Source organism: Pongo abelii, chromosome 2, assembly GCF_028885655.2.
Source record: "Pongo abelii isolate AG06213 chromosome 2, NHGRI_mPonAbe1-v2.0_pri, whole genome shotgun sequence".
NCBI lineage: Eukaryota > Metazoa > Chordata > Mammalia > Primates > Hominidae > Pongo > Pongo abelii.
In genome coordinates, this window is record NC_085928.1 from 36,722,470 (window position 1) to 36,745,942 (window position 23,473).

General features: G+C 41.8%; 1 protein-coding gene across 1 annotated transcript; it reads right to left on the minus strand.

Annotated features, from left to right (window-relative positions):
* Window positions 1-15,676: 15,676 nt before the first annotated feature.
* LOC100439542 (putative protein ARB2BP) lies at window positions 15,677-20,743 on the minus strand. The gene is made up of 2 exons (XM_009238646.4): window positions 20,457-20,743; window positions 15,677-17,698 (listed from the first exon to the last, which is right to left on the minus strand). The coding sequence occupies exon 2, from the start codon at window positions 17,687-17,689 to the stop codon at window positions 16,601-16,603; it is 1,089 nt and encodes a 362-aa protein (XP_009236921.4). The 5' UTR covers window positions 17,690-17,698; window positions 20,457-20,743; the 3' UTR covers window positions 15,677-16,600.
* Between the last annotated feature and the right edge of the window lie 2,730 nt (window positions 20,744-23,473).

Sequence of the window (23,473 nt, forward strand, 5' to 3'; positions counted from 1 at the left end):
GAAGATCTACCAAACAAATGGAAAATGAAAAAAAGCAGGGGTTGCAATCCTAGTCTCTGATAAAACAGACTTTAAACCAACAAAGATCAAGAGACAAAGAAGGCCATTACATAATGGTAAAGGTATCAATTCAACAAGAAGAGCTAACTATCCTAAATATATATGCACCCAATACAGGAGCACCCAGATTCATAAAACAAGTCCTTAGAGACCTACAAAGAGACTTAGACTCCCACATAATAATAAAGGGAGACTTTAACACCCCACTGTCAACATTAGACAGATCAACGAAGCAGAAAGTTAACAAGGATATCCAGGAATTGAACTCAGCTCTGCACCAAGCAGACCTAATAGATATCTACAGAACTCTCCATCCCACATCAACAGAAGATACATTCTTCTCAGCACCACATCACACTTATTCCAAAATTGACCACATAGTTGGAAGTAAAGCACTCCTGAGCAAATATAAAAGAACAGAAATTATAACAAACTGTCTCTCTCAGACCACAGTGCAATCAAACTAGAACTCAGGATTAAGAAACTCACTCAAAACCACTCAACTACATGGAAACTGAACAACCTGCTCCTGAATGACTACTGAGTACATAACAAAATGAAGGCAGAAATAAAGATGTTCTTTGAAACCAGTGAGAACAAAGACACAACATACCAGAATCTCTGGGACACATTTAAAGCAGTGTGTAGAGGGAAATTTATAGCACTAAATGCCCACAAGAGAAAGCAGGAAAGATCTAAAATTGACACCCTAACATCACAATTAAAAGAACTAGAGAAGCAAGAGCAAACACATTCAAAAGCTAGCAGAAGACAAGGAATAACTAAGATCAGAGCAGAACTGAAGGAGATAGGGACACAAAAAACCCTTCAAAAAATAAATGAATCCAGGAGCTGGTTTTTTGAAAAGAGCAACAAAATTGATAGACCGCTAGCAAGACGAATAAAGAAGAAAAGAGAGAAGAATCAAATAGACGCAATAAAAAATCATAAAGGGGTATCACCACCGATCCCACAGAAATACAAACTACCATCAGAGAATACTATAAACACCTCTATGCAAATAAACTAGAAAATCTAGAAGAAATGGATAAATTCCTCAACACATACACCCTCCCAAGACTAAATCAGGAAGAAGTTGAATCCCTGAATAGACCATTAACAGGCCCTGAAATTGAGGCAATAATTAATGGCCTGCCAACCAAAAAAAGTCCAGGACCAGACGGATCCACAGCCGAATTCTACCAGAGGTACAAAGAGGAGCTGGTACCATTCCTTCTGAAACTATTCCAATCAATAGAAAATGAGGGAATCCTCCCTAACTCATTTTATGAGGCCAGCATCATCCTGATACCAAAGCCTGGCAGAGACACAACCAAAAAAGAGAATTTTAGACCAATATCCCTCGCGAACATTGATGCAAAAATTCTCAATAAAATACTGGCAAACCGAATCCAGCAGCACATCAAAAAGCTTATCCACCATGATCAAGTGGGTTTCATCCGTGGGATGCAAGGCTGGTTCTACATACGCAAATCAATAAACATAATCCAGCATATAAACAGAACCAAAGACCAAAACCACATGATTATCTCAATAGATGCAGAAAAGGCCTTTGACAAAATTCAACAGCCCTTCATGTTAAAACCTCTCAATAAATTAGGTATTGATGGGATGTATCTCAACGTAATAAGAGCTATTTATGACAAACCCACAGCCAATATCATACTGAATGGGCAAAAACTGGAAGCATTCCCTTTGAAAACTGGCACAAGGCAGGGATGCCCTCTCTCACCACTCTTATTCAACATATTGTTAGAAGTTTTGGCCAGGGAAATCAAGCAAGAGAAAGAAATAAAGGGTATTCGAGTAGGAAAAGAAGAAGTCAAACCGTCTCTTTTTGCAGATGACATGGTTGTATATTTAGAAAACCCCATCATCTCAGCCCAAAATCTCCTTAAGCTGAGAAGCAACTTAAGCAGTCTCAGGATACAAAATCAATGTGCAAAAATCACAAGCATTCCTATACACCATTAACAGACAAACAGAGAGTCAAATCATGAGTGAACTCCCATTCACAATTGCTACAAAGAGAATAAAATACCTAGGAATCCAACTTACTTTGAGATGGAGTTTCGCTCTGTTGCCAGGCTGGAGTGCAGTGGCACAATCTCGGCTCACTGCAACCACCGCCTGGGTTCAAGTGATTCTCCTGCTTCAGCCTCCTGAGTAGCTGGGACTACAGGTGCCACCACACCCAGCTAACTTTTGTATTTTTAGTAGAGACAGGGTTTCACCATGTTGGCGAGGATGGTCTTGATCTTTTGACCTTGTGATCTGCCCGCCTTGGCTTCCCAAAGTGCTAGGATTACAGGCATGAGCCACCGCACCTGGCCACTTTCCTACTTTGTTAAATGCAGCATTTACGGTTTTTAATAGCTGGGAGGAAACATCAAAAATAAGAAAGGCCCAATTGCAGGAGGAAAAATGCTGCCACCAAGCTAGTTACATGGCAACAGCATTGGCATATCATTTTTCATTAGCTGATAACTGCAAGGCTCATTCCTATAATACTAACAGAATGGGGCCCTGTCATTTTGGCAGGAATCCAGGACACTGGAATAGAGAACATTCTAAACCTCTGGGTTACAAGCCATCCATGAGACCCTATCCTCATTGCAAACAAGAGGGTCACTGGAAGAGCAAGTGCCTCTCTCTCCCTCATGATTGGGGGCCACCTCTTCCTTCTGCGCTATCACACCCACAACCTCACCAACCCATCTGACAAAGAGGTCCTGCAGAACGAGGACAAGGGCAAGGGCAAAGGCAAAGACAACACCTCTAACTCTTTTCCAGGATTCTGATCAAGCCTCTGAAAGTCATCCTCTAGATGACTGATAGGGCCTTGAGGCCGTCCAGGCTCCTATCATTTCCATCTCTACAGACAAGCCTTGGGTAAATCTGATTGTGGCTGAACAGGAGATAATGTTCCTCATAGATACAGGAGCCAGTTATTCAGCTTTAAATGTTTACTATGGCCCAATATGCCAGTCCTCCATTTTCCTCATGGGTACAGATGGAAAACCCCGACAAACCTGTTTCATGCCACTACTCCCTTGAAAAATGGAAGGCTCTTCCTTTACCCACTTCTTTTTCATCCTGCCAAGCTGTCCTGCTCCATTATTAGGTTGTGACTTAACTCAAGCTAATTTATAATTACAAACTAATTTATAGACAAGGCCCCACCTTCTGGCTGTATTAACTCACACTTCACAAAAAGAGCTCCTGCAGTCGATAAAACCTTACATTCTGGCTGGGCATGGTGGCTTATGCCTGTAATCCCAGCATTTTGGGAGGCCAAGACGGGTGGATCACCTGAGGTCAGGAGTTCAAGACTAGCCTGGGCAACATGGTGAAACCCTGTCTCTACTAAAATACAAAAAATTTGCCGGGCATGGTGGCACAATCCCTGTACTCCCAGCTATTTGGGAGGCTGAGGCGGGAGAATCACTTGAACCTGGGAGGCGGAGGTTGCAGTGAGCTGAGATTGCACCACTGCACACCAGCCTGGGTGACAGATCAAGACTCCTGTCTCAAAAATAAATAAATAAATAAATAAATAAATAAAACCTTACATTTTAAAACAAATGCCATTTGAGTTTTGGAATACTTCTATTCCTGTCCATTCAATACCAGCTGCTCCCATCATTATTCAGCTTAAAAATCCCAATAAGTTCCCTAGAAACCCTCAATACCCCTTGAAACTTGAAGCACAAAAAGGGTTAAAGCCCCTAATAACAAAATTTTTAACCCATGGAGTATATACCCAAAGGACTACAAATCATGCTGCTATAAAGACACATGCACACGTATGTTTATTGTGGCATTATTCACAATAGCAAAGACTTGGAACCAACCCAAATGTCCAACAATGATAGACTGGATTAAGAAAATGTGGCACATATACACCATGGAATACTATGCAGCCATAAAAAATGATGAGTTCATGTCCTTTGTAGGGACATGGATGAAATTGGAAATCATCATTCTCAGTAAACTATCGCAAGGACAAAAAAACACCGCATGTTCTCACTCATAGATGGGAATTGAACAATGAGAACACATGGACACAGGAAGGGGAACATCACACTCTGGGGACTGTTGTGGGGTGGGGGGAGGGGGGAGGGCTAGCATTAGGAGATATACCTAATGCTAAATGACGAGTTAATGGGTGCAGCACACCAGCATGGCACATGTATACATATGTAACTAACCTGCACATTGTGCACATGTACCCTAAAACTTAAAGTATAATAATAATAAAAAAAAAAATTTTAACCCATGGATTATTATGCACATGCAATTCACCTTGCAACACTTTTATTTTAGCTGTATAGAAACCCGATGGCCCCTATTGACTAATACATGACCTTATGATTATTAATGAAGCTGTTATTCCTATTCATCCTATTGTCCTAAACTCTTGGGCTCTTTTTGGACACATTCCCTCCACCACAGCTTGGTTTACTCTACCTGATCCTAAGGACTCCTTTTTCTGCATATTTGTACACCCAGATAGCCAATTTTTGTTTGGTTTTGAATGGCAAGACCCAGATACTCAAATTATCAACAGTTAACTCAGACACTTTTGCCCTAGCAATTCAGAGATAGTCTCTACTCTTTTGGACAGGTCCTAGCTAAAGGCCTGTATACCCTGCAGCTTCTCCCAGATAGCAATCTATTCCAGTATGTGGACAACCTACTAATCTGTAGTCCTAACATTGCTGTTTCAGACCAAAATACAGTATTAGTACTAAAAGAACTTGTTGATTGTGGGTACAAAGTATCTCCTTCTAAGGCACAAATATGCATACAAATAATTCAATTTTGGAGTCTTATTTTAACCCCTGTTACAAAGAGCCTTCCTAGTGTTCATAAAGATCTTATCTTACACGTGACAACCCCAGTAAATAAACAACAGCTTTGGTCCTTCTTGGGTATGGCTGGGTTTTGCAGTATATGAATTCCTTCCTTTGGAATACTAACAAAACCTTTATAGGAAGCTCTCAGGGAACTGAGGAACAACCTCTATGCTGGACTATTGATATGAAGCATGCTCTAAACATTTTTTTTAGGGGGACACAGGCTCCAGTGTAAACTAAAAGAACGCTCCCTCTAAACACCGTAAAACAAACTTTAATCTGAGCTCCGGCCTTATCCCTACCAGATCTGACTAAGCCTTTCTTTTTGTATGTGTATGAATGAAGAGGAATATCTTTGGGAGCCTTATCCCAAGATCTGGGGTCCTCTAAGTGCCATGTAGCATATTTTTCAAGAACTTTTGACCTAGTATCCCAGGGATGGCCTCTGGCTTAAGAGCCTTAGCAGCCATGGCCCTCTTAGTCCAAGAAGCCTCAAACTGGACTCTGCCCTTCCTGGACCCTTATGGCTTTATGGCACTGCTAACACTTATTTAAACCCTTTTCAAGCTCTGGCCCTGTCCCACCTTGATAATTCTCTTCATTATAGTGATTGTACTCTGGGAACAATGGCTCCCACTGAATTCACTATCTTGAACATAACTTCCTATCTAGAATTGCATTCTAGAAGAAAAAGTGCCCTAGGAGTTATTGTGGCTGGAGTTGTGGGAACTATCACAACTCTCACCCCTTGGCAGGTTTTACTTACCATGAAATCATAACCACGAGAATTTAATGCCTCCCTTGAAATAGCCTTAGCAAAAACTGGCACAAGTCTATTGGCACTAGAAAAGTCTTTAAACTGACTAGTAGGAATGGTTTTTGATAATAAATGAACTCTGGTTTAACTTCTAGCTGAACAAGGAGGAGTCTGTGCTGTCATCAAGAAAACCTGTTGCACCTACATTAATGTGTCTGGAGAAGTAGAAACTAATGTCCAAGGAATTTTCAAAGAGGCCAAATGGCTACACACACACTTTTCTGAAGAAACCAAGACTGAGTCAAAACCTTTACTGATTATTTTCCAAAAATAACTTGGCTTCTCCGATTCCTTGGACCTTTGCTCCTTTTCAATCTTCCTTTAATAGTTGGTCCCTGCCTTTTTAATGCTCTCATTAAGTTTATATCTTCCAGATTACAGCGATTCTATTTATAGATGGCTATGCAACCCCAATACTGGCCTGCAACAGCAACTTCCATTTACATGAGGCCTCTTGATGAAATCTCATTCCTCTGTGACCCCTGTGCCTGCCCTGTGAACACGTTTTTCATGACCCTTCATCACCTAATGACAGAGAGCAAGAAGGAGAAAAACACAACTTATCCCTTCAATGTCCCCTTTCAACAGAAAGTAGGCAGACAGACTCGACGTCCCTTTTCACTGTGCTGTTTTTCCTTTCTTGAGACCCTAATAGGCAGCAGGTAGACATGAGCATGGGGGAATATAAAAGGTCAAAAATTTGACCAAGATATTTATCGGGGGGAAATGAGGACAGCAAAGATCTCCTGGTGACCATCAAGCACGAAACTCCTTATTTGAGGAATTCAGAAATAATTAGACTTCCCTATTATCTAAAGCAGGCATCTGGTATGAGGCTTAAGAAAACTGTAAGTAAATAGAATTTCTATACATCTCTGGAATGTATGCATGTCAAAACTTGTTGTACAGCCCTCACTGACATCAAGGCACCAAAATGTCTACAAATGTAATCATCTATCATGACCTATGTGGCTAATATGGTCTAAATTACGCTCCCACTTTAAATTCCATAGATATCCCTAAGGAAAAATCCACCATGTCTGCACTGTGGCAGTCCTCTCTTTCTGAGGCAACCTACTGCACTCTTCTGCAGTGTTCTTTGTATCTGATAAAATTTTCCTTTTCAAACCTATTCTGTTGTCAGTAAATTCTTCTTACCAACCTGTGAGTTGACCAGTTTCTGATGCTGGGGCTCTGACACCTCACCTGGCAAATATATGATCAAGTTCCTCATCTTCCATCATTCCCCAGTTGATGTTTGATCACACTGGCCTGTTTTCAGCAAGAATTGTGTTAGGTTTAGACATAATCCCCTTTACCCTGTCCTCCAGAGAACTTTCTGTCACTGACACTCCACTCCTTGGCTATAAATTCCCACTTGCCCATGCTGTTTACAGTTGAGCCCAACTTTCTTCCTCACTGTAAAGCACACTGCTATAGTCCCTATCCCTATTGCACGGTCCTGAATAGTCTTCCTTACCATGCTTTATTAAGTATCATTGATTATTTTTTTCTTCAACATTACCTCCCTAGCCTGTCAACTGAAATGAAAGACTGAGGCAGGAGTCTCAATCAGTTGAGGTTTATTGAGCCAGAGTTTGAGGATGCCCCTGGGAAAAACCCAAGTCAAAGAGGCATCTGTGGCCTGTGCTCTCCAAAGAGGTTTTCAGGAAGCTCAGTATTTACATTTTTCTTTAAGGAGGAGAGAACATTCAGGAAAATGTGGAGGTGGGGTGGGGGTGGGGGAGGTTAGGAAGTGAGGCAAATGATTACATTCTTGTGAGGCTCCAATTAGTACCCAGTAATCTACATTTTACTTAAGATAATGTGAACATTCAAAGAAAAGGGAATAAAGAGCCAATTATACAGTCGTTTCAGTGTAGGCAGAAGAATGATTGATCTCATCTTGTCCTTGTTCCGACCTGTGAAGATAAGCTTGTAACTGACATTGTCAATGTGAGATTTAACATATCTTAGTTTTAAAAGTTAAACAGGTTGCAGACCTATGGTAACAATTGATAAGTGCTTATTTTATAGAAGGATATATGTCCTGAAAGATTTAGGAGCCACAAAAGTTTCCTTGTAAACAATTTGTGAGGGCCGCCCTTTGGAGAGGCATGAAGCCTTTTGTCTGTGGGGATGTGGTTTGACACAGGGTTTCAGAGTAATAGTTATCTGTTTGGGGAAAAAGGATGGCAATGTTGCATGACTCATTTCCCAGGCTTAACTCTCTCCTTGGCATAATGAGTTTGGGCATCCTGAGATTTTTCTTTTCCTTTACAAGCCATTCTTATCATTTCTTTTTTCTTTTTTTTTTTAAGATGGAGTCTTGCTCTGTATCCCAGGCTGGAGTGCAGCAGCATGATCTAAGCTCACTGCAACCTCTGCCTCCTGGGTTCAAGTGATTTCCAGCTAATTTTTGTATTTTTAGTAGAGACAGGGTTTCATCATGTTGGCCAGGCTGGTCTCTAATTCCTGACCTCAAGTGATCCATCCGCCTTGGCCTCCCAAAGTGTTAGGATTACAGGTGTGAGCCACCATGCCCAGTGCATTCTTATTCTTTCTAACAGTGGTTTATGAAATGTAGTGCTTGGACAAGCAGCATCACCATCACTTAGGAACTGGTTAGAAGTGGAAATTTTTGGCCTTCACCTACTGATTTTACTGAATCAGAAATGCTGGCAGTGGGCCCCAGCAATCTTTGTCTTAACAAGACTTCCAGGTTATACTGATGCATTCTAAATTTAGAGAACCATTGCTTTTGAAGAAACATTGAAAAGCAAATAAGTGTAATTTCCAGTTAATGAGACTTCCCATAGCAAATTTTTAAAAATAATGCTAGAGGAGATAGAAATTATTTAGGTAGTTAGGGTAAAAAAGTCCCCAACAGAAACTTTTCTTCTAACAAAAAGCAGCTCAGAAATTACTTCCTTTCTAACCAAATGAAGTTCAAAGAAATCACTTCTAATAGAAACAGCCTAGAAGATTGGGCTATAAAAATAGATAAGCAACTCTGACACAGATGGAGAGTTTCCTGGGTAATCACTGAACTTCATATACATACAATGGTCCCAGTAAAGACAGTGGGCCTTAATGAGCACATTCCTTTCCCTTTTTGGGGGACACTAATACAGGGAAACTGGAAGCTTGCGCAGGGTGGCGGATGCCTGCAGTTGCAATGAGGTACCTGCGACCAGGCACAGAAACTCCCCCTCCACTTTTTAGCACATGCATGGTGGAAGGAGATAAGCAGTGTGGAGTAGCCCAAGCTAAGAGCCCAACTGCATGATAAAGGAGGGGGGTGGGGGCTGCCAGAGACTCTGCTCTATGCAGATGGCACACCTGGTTCTAACTGGTTTTTCATGCCCTATGTAGATAAGATACCCCCTCCCCACTAGCTCATTTATAAAAACCCTTACATTTTACTGCAGCACAGCAACCCATTTGGGATCCCTCTCTGTGACAGCTGTTCTTTTCCTTTCACCTGTTAAACTTCTGCTCTAACCTCACCCTTTGTGTGTCTGTGTCCTCGATTTTCATGGCCATGAGACAAAGAATCTCAGGTGATGTCCCAGACAATGCAGCTGCTTCAATAACATGTTCTCCTTTTTTGTTGAGCTATATTTGGTCTAGTATTGGAAAGTAATATACCAATTTTCGTGTGCCTTGCTTAAGAACAATGATCAATTGATCAATTATCTCCAACTGTTTTCCAAAAGAAAGCAAAAAAATCATTACATGGTGATGTCAGAGGTTTTAGGATTTCCCTAAAGGCCTCCCATATCAGTCTTCTGTCAGCATACATCCCTGGTTTTCAGTTGACAGCCAAAAAAGCAGAGATGTTCTTTATTGACTTCAAGCTGTAAAGATAGATCAATATCAGAAGTCAGAGTAAGGGAATAATAAGGGACTAGGAGAGAAAACTTAAAATAAGCTGTGTTTTCAACACAAGCATTCCCTGTCTGGAGCAAAAATGGTGACGTTTTGCATAGAAAAACTGTTTCTAAATATACAGAGCTGTTTATCAAAACATGAAATATTTTGAAGTGACAAGATAAACATTCTGCTTTGGTCTATTTGGGCTGAAATTGTTGAAAAAATTCTTCAATGATACTTGTTAAAGCATGGTAAGGAAGACTTTATTCAAGACCATGCAATAGGTATAGGGGCCACAGCAATGGCATCACAATATTAGCAAGTAAGAATTTATAGCCAAGTAGTAGGGTGGGGTCAATAGATGAAAATTTCCTAAGAGGAAACATCAAGGATAAGGAGGATTATGGCTAAACCAACCTAACAGGATTTTTGCTGCGGATAGGCCAGGGTGATCAGGCATCACTGGTGAGTGGTAGAGGATGAGAAACCTGATCAGGTATTGAGGGTGATCTGGCATTAAGGGTGAGGGATTCTTGCTAAACTGACTTAGCAGGGGTCTTTACTAAAATTGGATTTTACAAGGAAGTGCACAGTGGGCCTAGAGCAAGGTTCAGGGGCCTGAGTAAAGTTTGGCCAAGCAAAGAATTGTTACTTTAGCAAAAATACCACAGACTAGGTGGCTTGTAAACAACAGAAGTTTGGCCAGGCACGGTGGCTCACACCTGTAATCCCAGCACTTTGGGAGGCTGAGGTGGATGGATCACAAGGTCAGGGGTTCAAGACCAGCCTGGCCAAGATGGTAAAACCCCGTCTCTACTAAAAATACAAAAATTAGTCAGGTGCGATGGCAGGTGCCTATAATCCCCGCTACTCGGGAGGCTGGGGCAGGAGAATCGCTTGAACTCAGGTGGCAGAGGTTGCAGTGAGCCAAAATCGCACCACTGCACTCCAGCCTGGGTGATAGAGTGAGACTCCATCTCAAAAAACAAAATCAAAAAACAAAACCCCAACACACACACACAAAACCCAGAAATTTATTTCTCACAGTTCTGGAGGCTGGAAAGTTCAAGTCAAGGCACTAGCAAATGTCTGGGTCTACTTCCTAGTTCACAGATGGCCATCTCTTCACTGTGTTTTCACATGGCAGATGGGGCAAGACAGCTCTCTGGGCCCTCTTTTATAAGAATACTAACCCCACTCATGAGGGTGGAGGCCTTATGAACTAATAACCTCCCCTAATCACACCCTACCTCCAGATACTATCATATTAAAGATTAGGTTTCAACATATGAATTTTGTTGGTGGGGAGAGAAGGGGACACAAATATTTAGTCTATAGCACTCCCAGAGCAATATAATCTTATAACCACAACTGAGTTGAGCTACTTCATTTTTTTTTTTTTTGCCATTTAAATGGCAAAAAATACAATAACTTTTGCACCAACCTAATAGTTTCAGTTAGCCTGCTTAGTCCAGTTTTAGCAAGAATCCTGTTAGGGCTGGGCACAGTGGCTCATACCTGTAATCCCAGCACTGTGGGAGGCCAAGGCAGGAGAATTGCTTGAGCCCAGGAGTTTGTGACCAGCCTGGGCAACAGAGCAAGACCTCATCTCTACAAAAAGTTTTAAAAATAGTGAGGTTTTGGTGGCACTTGCCTCTAGTCCCAGCCACTCAAAAAGCTGAGGTGTGAAAGTCACATGAGGCTTGGGAGGTCAAGGCTGCAGTGAGCCATAATTGTACCACTGCATTTCAGCATGGGTGAGAGTGAGACCCAGTCTCAAGAAAAGGAAAAAAAAAAAAAAAAAGAATCCTCTTGAGTCATTTTAGTGAAAATCTCCACCCTTGATAGCTGAAAACCTTTGATATCTGATCAAATTCCTCACCCTCCATGCATGATATCTTATCACCCTGGCCTGCCTTAGCAAGAATCTCTCTTAGCCTGTATTAGTCAGGGTTTTCTTAGAGAGACAGAATAGGATGTGTGCGTGTGTGGGGGTGGGGGGTGGGGTGGGGTGGGGGAAGTTTATTAAGTATTAATTTACATGATCACAAGGTCCCACAATAGGCTGTCTGTGAGCTGAGGAGCAAGGAGAGCCAGTCTGAGTCCCAAAACTGAAGAACCTGGAGTCCGATGTTCAAGGGCAGGAAGCATCCAGCACAGGAGAAAGATGTAGGCTGGGAGGCTAGGCCCATCTCTCTTTTTTCATGTTTTTCTCCCTGCTTTATATTCGCTGGAAGCTGATTAGATAGTGCCCACCAGATTAAGGGTGGATCTGTTTTCCCCAGCCCACTGACTCAAATGTTAATCTCTTTTGGCAACACCCTCACAGACACACCCAAATCAAAACTTTGTATCCTTTAATCCAATCAAGTTGACACTCAGTATTAACCATCATATAGCCCTGATATTTTCTTTTAGTAATTTTTCATCCACTGACCCCACCTTGCTCCTTGGCTATAAATCCCCACTAGTCCTCGTATTTAGAGTTGAGCCTGATCTTTCTCTCCTACTGCAAATTCCTCACTGCAGTAGTCCTTGTATAAGGTCTTCCTTACTGTCTTTAACAAGTATATTAAGCCATTCTTGCATTGCTATAAGGAAATACCCAAGACTGGGTAATATATAAGAAAATAAGTTTAATTGGCTCACAGTTCTGCAGGCTGTACAGGAAGCATAGCATCAGCATCTACTTCTGGAGAGGCCTCAGGAAGCTTACAATCATGGAAGAAGGTGAGGGGGGAACAGGCATCTCACGCGGTAAGAGCAGGGGCAAACAAGGTAAGGAGAGGTACCACACACTTGTAAATGACCAGATTTTTTGAAAACTCACTATCATGAAGACTGCACCAAGCCATGAGGAATCTGCCCCCACGACCCAAACACCTCCCACCAGGTCCCACCTCTGGCATTGGGTATTATAATTCAACATGAAATTTGGGCAGGGACAAATATCCAAACTTTATCATTCTGCCCCTGGCCCAAATCTCATGTCCTCCTCACTTTGTAAAATACAATCATGCCTTTCCAACAGTCCCCCCAAATCTTAACTCATTCCAGCATTAACTCAAAAGTCCAGAGTCTCATCTGAGGCAAGGCAAGTTCCTTCCATGTATGAACTTATAAAATAAAAAAGAAGTTAGTTACTTCCAAGATACAATGGAGGTATAGGCATTGGGTAAATATTCCTATTCCAAAAGAGAGAAATCAGCCAAAAGAAAGGGGCTACAGGCCCTATACAAGCTTGAAACCTAGCAGGGCAGTCATTAAATTTTAGAGCTCCAAAAACAACCTCCTTTGACTCCATGTCCCACACTCAGAGCACATTAGTATAAGAGGTGGGATCCTAAGGACTTGGGCAGCTCCACTCATGTGGCTTTGCAGAATCTAGCCCCTACAACTGTTCTCACAGGTTGTTGACAGCCAGGAGCTTTTCTAGGTACAGGTTGCAAGCTGCCAGTGGCTCTACCACTCTGGGGTCTGGAGGATGGTGGTCCCCTTCTCACAGTTTCACTAGGCAGTGCCCCAGTAGAAACTCTGTGTTGGGCCTCCAACCCCACATTTCCCCTTGGCACTGTACTAGGAGCAGTTCTCTGTGAGGGCTCTGCCCCTATAGCAGGATTCTGTCTAGACACTCAGGCTTTTTTTTTTTTTTTTTTTTTTAGACAGGGTCTCACTCTGTTGCCCAGGCTGGAGTGCAGTGGCACCATCATGGCTCACTGTGGGCCTAGGTGTTCCAGGCTCAATCTTCCCAACTCAGCTTCCTGAGTAGGTGGGACTACAGGTGTGTGCCATCATGCCTGGCTAATTTTTGTATTTTTTTGTAGAGATGGAGTTTTGCCATGTTTCCCAGGCTGGTCTTGAACTCCTAGGCTCAAGTGATCCACCTACTTTGGCCTCCCAAAGTGCTAGGATTACAGGTGTGAGCCACCATGCCTAACCACTCAGGGTTTTTCATATATCCTCTGAAATCCAGGCAGAGGCTGCCAAGCCTCAACTCTTGCACTCTGTGCACCCACAGGCTTACCATCATGTTGAAGCCCCCAAGGCTTATGGCCTGCACCCTCTGGAGCTGTGTCCTGAGCTGAACCTGGGCCCCTTTGAGTCGTAGCTAAAGCTTGAGTAGCTGGGATGTGGGAAGCAGTGTCTGAGGTTGCACAGGGCACCGGGGCCCTTGGTCTGACCCATGAAACCGTTCTTCCTTCCTAGGCCTCTGGGCCTGTAATGGGATGGGCTGCCTCAAATGTCTCTGAAATGTCTGTCCTCAAGGACTTTTCCCACTGCCTTGGATATTAGCACTTAGCTCCCCTTCAGTTATGCAAATATCTCTAGCAAGTGGTTACTCCACAGCTCACTTGAATTCCTCTCCTGAAAAAGCCTTTTCTCTACCACATGGGCAGGTTGCAAATTTTCCAAACATTCACCCTCTGCTTCCTGCTTAAATATGAATTTTAAATTTGAGTCATTTCTGTGCTGCCACATTTGAATGTAGGCTGTTAGAAGTAGCCAGGTGACATCTTGAATGCTTTGCTGTGTAGAAATTTTTTCTGCCAGATACCTAAATTATCACTCTCATGTTCAAACTTCCACAGAACCTAGGGCAGTGGCACAATGCAGCCAAGTTCTTTGCTAAGGCATAACATGTGTGAACCTTGCTCCAGTCCCTAAGTTCCACATTTCCATCTAAGACCTCGTCAGCCTGGTCTTCACTGTCCATATCACTATCAGCATTTTGGTCACAACCATTTAACCGGTCTCTACGAAATTACAAGCTTTCCCTCATCTTCTTGTCTTCTTTTGAGCCCTGCAAACCATTCCAACCTCTGCCCATTACCCAGTTCCAAAGCTGCTTCCACATTTTCAGGCATCTTTCTAGCAACATCTTTCTCCTTGGGACTAATTTTCTGTGTTAGGGTGTTCTTGCATGGTATAAAGAAATACCTGAGACTGGGTAATTTATAAAGAATAGGGGTTTAATTGGCTTATGGTTTTGGAGGCTATACAGGCAACATGGCACTAGCAACTGCTTGGCTTCTGGGAAGGCCTCAGGGAGCTTTTATTCATGGTAGAAGGTGAAGGGGAGCAGGCCACTCACATGGCAGAGCAGGAGCAAGAGAGAGAGAGGGTGGGGGAGGCACCACACACTTTCAAATGACCAGATCTCAGTAGAACTCACTATTGTGAAGACAGTACCAAGCTATGAGGGATCTGCCCCCATGACCCAAACACCTCCTACAGGGCCTCACATCCAGCACTGGGGATTACGATTCAACATGAGATTTGGGTAGGGACAAATATCCAAATCCAAACTATATCAACAAGTGTCATAAATAATTTATTTCTGAACATACTACTCCTTCTCAGTCTTTCAGCTGTAGCTGAGCTAGCCTTCTTTCTCCTGCCTGAACACTTTTGCATAGGCTGTTCATTTGCCTGTGACTTTGTTTCCCTAGCCAACTACTATTGTTCTTCAAACTAAGCATCATTTTCTTTGGGAAATATTCCCTGAACTCCAAGGCTGGTTAGCTCTCATGGTAGATATTCCATGGCACCATTTTTTTTTTTTTTTTTTTTTTTAAAGACAGAGTTTCGCTCTTGTTGTCCAGGTTGAAGTGGAGTGGCATGATCTTGGCTCACTGCAACTTTTGCCTCCCAGATTCACGTGATTCTCCTGCCTCAGCCTCCCAAGTAGCTGGGATTACAGGTGCTCGCCACCATGCTTGGCTAATTTTTGTATTTTTAGGAAAGATTGGGTTTTACCATGTTGGCCAGGCTGATCTCAAACTCCTGACCTCAGGTGATCTGCCCACCTCAGCCTCCCAAAGTGCTGGGATTACAGGTATGAGACACCGCGCCCAGTCTCCTTTACTATTTAACACTCTTCACATTTGTAATTTCTCGGCCATTGTAAACTCTGTAAAGAGAAAGGCAATGTTGGGGTTGTTTCCTATGGTGTCCCAAACACCTAGTCTTGACTGGCACATAGTAAGCACTCAGATATTAGTTGAAGATGTGAGTGAACGTACGCACAAGACCAACAAATTTGTTTAAAATTTTTTTTTCTTCAGAACTGGTGAACAGGGAGTACAACAAATTTTAACAAAAAACATAAACATACAAAGAATGCAGTTTGCTTATGATGTTTAATTTTTATGTTCACTTGTAATTTTACTATGGTATTATTATAGAAATCAAAGATTGATTCAATATCTAATTTTTATCAATTGCCATTTTGTTGTCATTATATCAAACCATAGCTTTTTAAAAGAAAGATCTTCACACTTAACTAACACTGTAAAATATTAATGATGACACTGAATTCCCAGTTCATCAACAGGCTACAAAAGAGAATACGTTCACTTTTCAAAAAAGCAACAAAATGGCCAGGTGCAGTGGCTTATGCCTGTAAGCCCAGCACTTTGGGAGGCCGAGGTGGGTGGATCACCTGAGGTCAGGAGTTCTAGACCAGCCTGGCTAACATGGCAAAACCCCGTCTCTAGTAAAAATACAAAAATTAGCTGGGCGTGGTGGCATGCGCCTGTAGTCCCAGCTACTTGGGAGGCTGAGGCAGGAGAACTGCTTGAAACCGGGAGGTGGAGGTTGCAGTGAGCTGAGATGGTGCCACTGCACTCCAACCTGGGTGACAGAGTGAGACTCCTCCTCCTCCTCAAAAAAAAAAAAAAAAAAAAAAAGCAACAAACCTGGCCATGGCCATGTGCAGTGGCTTATGCCTATAATCTCAGCACTTTGGGAGGCTGAGGTGGGAGGTTTGCTTGAGGCCAGATTTCCATACCACCCTGGGCAGCAAAGTCAGACCCTGCCTCATAAAAACAAAATAATAAAAAGTAACAAATCAAACCTCAAGTCAGAACATCATATTGTGTGTGAGTTGAAAGTGTTCTTTTTTCTTCCAGAATCTATATTAGCAAAGTTGCAGAAGGACAAAAAAATCTTAGATGACAAAAGTAGTTTAAGTACTTTGCTTTCTTTTTGTGGAGCTTCTAGTCACTATTGGCATTCGAGAGAAATTAATGGTTGTTCTGGCTTTTAAAGCTTTTTTAAAGTACTTAAAAATTGACTGAAGACTAGAGGAAGGGGCTAAGCTGTACTTTTCTGTACCAGCAGAAACCATAGGAAATTCCTTTTTGAAAACAGTTGCTGCAGGTTTATCCAAAGGCTTAGGACTTGTCACCCATTCACGGCAGTGGTGCTTTATCCATGCTAATAATTGTACATCACTTCCCAGCTGGTGTCCTACATGATGTTCAGAGTCGATAAGTGCAACAGCATATACTTTGCTCATCACTTCCCACCTTCTACGAACAAGCAAGTCCATAAAAACCAAGCCTCCATAACCATGTACAATGAAGGCAATGTCCTTGCCTTCAGTCTTTGAAATGAAGTAATCCCATATGTAAGCCATGTGTTCTTCGGGGGTGTTGCTGCATCTTTTTGGAATGCATTTGGGAGGATGCTGGAGAGAGAAAAAGCTCCCACCTTGAACCCTTTTTAGAGAAGACGACTCAATATTTTGTGTTAAAAGGCCTTTCCACTCTTTTTCCATCTTTAGTTCCACAAAATTATCATTGGGGTTTAGCACAATTACATCATAATGTGCCTGCAATGCCATTTGAATACATGGTATCTGACTTCCATGTTGGAGACCATGATGTATTATTGCCTGCTGACTCCACTGACCAGCTCGAAAGACCCCATGGTCTTGAAGAAGGATAAGAAGAGCAGAATGGTGATTTGTTAATGCTTTCTCGCTCATGAAAAAGAAGCTTCTTGGTTCTTCTTTATCAGCCTCAGGTGGGATATATACTTTTTCTAATTTGCACACTTTCTCCAAAAGCTCGTAAATGTATTGTTCAAGCAAATGGCCAAGGGCCTGGTAGCGCTTGCTATTTTTCTCAAGGACATTTTCATAATAGTTAAAGACAAAAGGCTTTTGTGTCTCAGTGTGTCTGAATTCATCTTTTTCATTGAAGTCATATTTAAGTTCTCCTAGTAAGTCAGATTGTTCAATAAATTTTTGGAAGCTTAGCTCCTGTGTCATTGGTAACCACTGAAAGTTAAAAGAGTAACAGTATGTAAGTGCTAGCAAAAGTAAAATGAAAATTTCACCTTGCCAAATTCTTCCTATGGCACATGATGCTAAATTAAGCATGTCAGAAAGACATTAACCTTCTAACCTATGGTAAAGACGTCAATTCAAAATAATTGTGAATGATTCAAAGCAGTGAAAGACTGAATATATGAAGGGACAATGGAGAGACCATATGCGAATGTGGATTTTTTGACACACAACCTGCAGCAACCTGCCCAGGAAGCCAACCCCTCATTTACAATAAACAAATCAGGAAGTCAGTCTGGTATAAGTCAGACTGGCAGGAAACCAGATTTCTATTGCTAGTGAAAATTCAGGAAACTAACCAGTAACTTCTATAACAATTGGGGCCAAATGGCAAGAACTTCATTAATAACTGACAGCTTTCCTAATTTTGTCCCTATTTCCAACTTGAGACCAACCAGAGAGAGCCAAATATGTACCCCTAACCAATCACGCAAGATGTCCCCATTTCTAGTTAGCTCACCTACAGCTTCCCCATGACAACTTGCAATCAGGGCAAACGTGAAGTCTTCTCTTTTTTTCCCCACTATACAGCTCTCCTACTCTTCTGCCTGCCTTGAGTCTCTGCCAAAATGCAAGTGATAGTGGTGGACTCCCTTGCTACAGAGGCTCAGAATAAATAGGCTTTTCTCATTTGGTTGGTCTTCATTTATTTCTACAGAAGACATTTAAGAACTTTTGCTGTTAAATGAACGGCAGAAGATAGAAGCGGGAGTGAAATGTGAATCAGGCAATGGAGATTATGATCAATTCAGCGAATACTAGAAGATACAGTTATTCCGATGTCTGAGAAGAAAAAAATAGGCTAGATGAGAAGTTAACTTAGTTGCTGTAGGTAGAGCTTAAAGCGGGGTAAAAAAGGTTTTGACAGGTTAAGTGGCTTTCTCTAAAGCCAAACAACTATCAAAGAAATGATTGCATATGAGGCTGACTCTCAAATGCACATTCTTAACAGATATATTAACATTCTCCCTTCTTAATTTCTTAACACTGACACTGGCAAGCTACAACCTACTTCCAATAAGTTGCACTCAAAATGATTTTCAGTGCAACTCGAGTTGCTATTAGGCCTAAGGCAAAATTCAAATGGTGCTTGCTTGGATGTCTTAAATCCCTTTTAATTTTTTTTTTTTTTTTTGAGATGGAGTCTCACTCTGTTGCCCAAGCTGGAGTGCAGTGGTGTGATCTCGGCTCACTGCAACCTCCACCTCCCAGGTTCAAGCAATTCTCTTGTCTTAGCCTCCCAAGTAGCTAGGATTACAGGCACGCACCACCACACCCAGCTAATTTTTTTGTATTTTAGTAGAGATGGGGTTTCACCGTGTTGCCAGACTGGTCTTGAACTCCTGAGCTCAGGCAATCCACCTGCCTCGGCCTCCCAAAGTGTTAGGATTACAGGCATGAGCCACCACACCTGGCCAAATCTTTTTAAATTTTTAATTTTTTCCCCCACTTCAATAAGCTGGTCTAAGATTTCTTAACTCCCTTCTCACTTTCTAAATCTTATTCTCTGACCCCTCTAACCCAACAGGTACTTTATAAAGGTTTTTGGTTGTCCAAAGCACTATCCACACTGCTCTCCATTCCTTCCTTTTCTATTAAAAATGCTTCTAGTCTTTGCTGATCTCAGGTGTTATTTTTGGGAGACAGGGTCTGACTCTGTCACCCAGGATGGAGTGTGGTGGTGTGATCACAGTTCACTGCAGCCTTGACTTTCTTATCTCAGGGAAAAAAAAAAATATTAAAAGAGATTTAAGACATCCAAGCAAGCACCCCCTCAGCCTCCCAAGTAGCTAGGACCACAGGCACGTGCCACCGTGCCTGGCTAATTAAAACAAATCTTTTTTAGAGATGGGATCTCACTATGTTGCCTAGGCTGGTTTGAAACTCCTGGGCTCAAGTGATCCTCCTGCCTTGGCTATCCAAAGCGCTGGGATTACAGGTGTGAGTCACCATGCCCAGCCTCTCTCTCAGATGTTATTACGTAATTAATTTACTTTTTCTAAAGTGTAAATAATTGACAGACTTAACTATCCTTTAAAAAAAAAAAAAAGCCTTGAAAATGGATGCAATGCACGGCAAAAATCCATGCTTCAAAAATCCAAGAATTTTTTTTTTTTTGAGACAGAGTCTCGCTCTGTTCCCCAGGCTGGGGTGCAATGGCACGACCTTGGCTCACTGCAACCTCCGTCTCCCAGGTTCAAGCTATTCTCCTGCCTCAGCCGCCCAAGTAGCTGGGATTACAGACATGTGTCACCACGTGTGGCTAATTTTTTGTATTTTTAGTAGAGACAGGGTTTCACCATATTGGCCAGCCTGGTCTCCAACTCCTGACCTCTGGCGATCCACCTGCCTTGGCCTCCCAAAGTGCTGGGATTACAGGCGTGAGCTACCGCGCCCAGCAAATCCAAAAATGTTTTACATTGAGGCCATGGTGAAACAATCTAATGGGATGTCACAACCTTGTTCAAAATTTTCAGTGGTGATGTTTGTTGACTTCTTGTTTCCAGACTGGCATGTAAAAATCTTGGAAGTTGCTACTCAATCCTAACAACAAGTAAAAAGCTAGACAGACCAAAAATCAACAGCTCTTCTTCACAAGATCCATAAAATAAGTAAGGTTACTGGGCATACTACCGCCTCCAAAATTGGAGGGATTGAAAGCAGGTGAATGTAGAGAATCACAACTTACCAGAGCAGAAACTAGCTGCTGAAGCCTCCAATGGAACAAGTACCAGGATAGGTAAACCTGAAGGATCAGTGTGGACAAGTCAGAGGGACCTAGCCATTCCCTCTTCCCCGCTCCCCAATTTTTTTAAGCTCCTGGAGCTCTCACAGGTCCTCAGGGCGACTATCCATGCCTCTGGTAGTGGGTGGGGAAAAGGAGCCATTTTGAAATACGCCAGAGCTTTTGTTCTTCTTAACAAGGTCTGCCCTCAGGAGAAGCTATTTAATCAGAAGCTAACCTGCTGGGGTTTTATCAGAGCCTAACTGACTTGGGGGAAGGGAAATACCCAACTCTAGCCCACTCTAGCTACCCTGCCCAACCCAAGGGGGTTGTAGTGAACTGTGACCTGAGAAGTTCACAGTCTAGATGCACAGGCTTACTAAAATTCTCAATGGTCTCCCTTCTCACTCAGAATGAAAACTAAGTTCTTACCATGGCCGACAAGGTCTCACATGGCCCTTAGCTCTCCAATGTCATTTCCTACCACTCTCACTGGTTTACTCATCCAGTTACATGATCCGGGACTTAGCTCTTTCTCAGGTGTCATTTCCTACCACTCTCTTGTTTACTTCGCCATAGTCGCACCTGGTCTACCTTGCCGTCAATTTGTGAAGCAAGCTCCTGTTTTAAGGGTATTCACTCTTGCTATGCCCACAGCCTGGAATATTCCTCCCCATTATAGATATCTATAGGGCTTTTATTTTAAAGTTTCTGCCCACTTTTTATCTCATCAGAGTGATTTTCTTTGGGCAGTCTATCTGAAAGAGCAACTCTCTCCCTTCCTTTTTTTTTGGCACTTATTACCAACTGATGTATGTTTGCTTACTGTCTACTTCTCTCTATTAGAATGTAAGTTCTGTGACAGCAGGAACATGGACTTTGTTTTGTTCACTACTGTATCTCTAGTTCTTGGAATAGTGTCTGGTGCACCGTAGGCACTTAAATATTGTTAGAATTTTACAATTTTCTGCCAAGCACATAAAGAAGTAAAGCACACTTTAAAAGTCCTCTAGCAATATATTAATACATAAGAGAAAGATGCAAAGCCTTTGAAAAATTATAGAGACTTCTTTTATAATTCTAAACTTAATAAATGTCAAAGGTTTATGAATTATTCTTAGAGAATATCCCTCCCATCAATTTATATGTGCTTTGTCTTTTGCAAATCAAGATAAATCATCTCTCAAGCAAATTCAACATGGTTCATTAAAATAAAGAGGGAGAGAATCAAACAATTTTTATGCTTAATTTTCCAAAGATTGGATTAGACTAAGATAGTGTAGGGGAGGAAAAATAGTTATTTCCTTAACCTTCATGAGTTCTTAGTTGGAATGAACCCTTGTAACAACAGAAAAACAAAGAAGTTTATTAACGCATGCAGCGCACATCACCTTAGAGAAACCTAAATGCAGAGTAACTCAAAACAGTGGTTTACAACTCTGGCTTATGCAAGTATCTTCAACGAAGAACAATAAATTTGTGGAGAGAAGAAAGAACAAAGGAAAGAGTTTTAGGCTTCCAAGGGTGAGAAACTGTGGGAATGTAAATCTACAGAAGGAAACGAATACAGTAAGGTTTGTTTGCAGATTCGTCTGGGGCTTTCTGGGCTGGTAAGAGTCTAGACAGAATTTATGTCCTGCCTTTCAGGCAGAAAAAAGAGGAGAGAGAGAGAGCTCTCCCTCCATTTTCTGCTTCTTAATTGCCTTCAGCTCAAAAATAATTTATATATATATTTTTTACATATATAATTTATATATATATTTTGGCATGGTGCAGTGGCTCACGCCTGTAATCCCAGCACTTTGGGAGTCTGAGGCAGGTGGATCATGAGGTCAGGGGTTCGAGACCAGCCTGGCCAACATGGTGAACCCTTGTCTCTACTAAAAATACAAAAATTAGCTGGGCATGGTGGCAGGCGCCTGTAATCTCAGCTACTTGGGAGGCTGAGGCAGGAGAATCACCTGAATCTGGGAGGCGGAGGTTGCAGTGAGCTGAGATCGTGCTATTGCACTCCAGCCTGGGCAATAAGAGCAAAACTCAGTCTCAGAAAAAAAAAAAAAAAAAAAAAGGCATATTTTGAGGTGACATTCTGGTTTCCTTCAATAGTTTACCTTCAAGAATAAGACTGTTAGAGCTAGAAGGGACCTTATTGATATTCTTAGCTAACATGTTTATTTTATGAATGGAGAAGTTGAGGCTTTCAAAGGTAAAGTAGCATGCCCAAAGTAACTGAGGCAGCTCAGGAGCCTGAGAGAAGATCTTTTTTTCCCCTTTTTTGACATTTTAGGGTTGGGGGAACGTGCAAATGTGTTACAAGGGTAAATTTTGTGTCACTGGTATTGGTATACAAATGATTTCATTACCCAGGTAGCAAGCATAGTATCTGATAGGTAGTTTTACAACGCTCACCCTCCTCCCACCCCAAGATTAGTTTTTACCAAAGATTTAAAAATGCATAGTGTTTGACTTTTTATTTCATTCATTTACCAAAAATGTAGTGAGGCCATTTGGTAGGCACTTTGTTTCCTATGTCAAGTACTCCAGTTGTTTTATGCAGAATAAAATTTTAAAAAAGGAGAACAGCACATACGCATTAAAGAAAATTTGAAATTAGGCTTTTCCAGTATCCTGGATTAGGTAGTGACACAGCTGTAATTATTTGTTCTAGGTGTGGTTATTTCTTAAAATAAAAAACAATTGTGAAAATATACATAACAAAATTTACCATTCTAATCATTTTTAAGTGTGCAGTTCAGAGGCATTACGTACATTCACAATGTCGTGTAACCATTACTGACATCCATCCACAGAATGCTCTTCATCTCACAAAACTGTAACTCTATACCCATTAAACAATAACTCCCCATTCTCCTCATCCTAGGCACTAGCAACCACTATTCTACTTTCGATCTCTCTGAATTTGACTTCTCCAGGTTAGGTGTGATTATCTTTAAAGAAGAGCGTGGGTGGGACACCAGAAT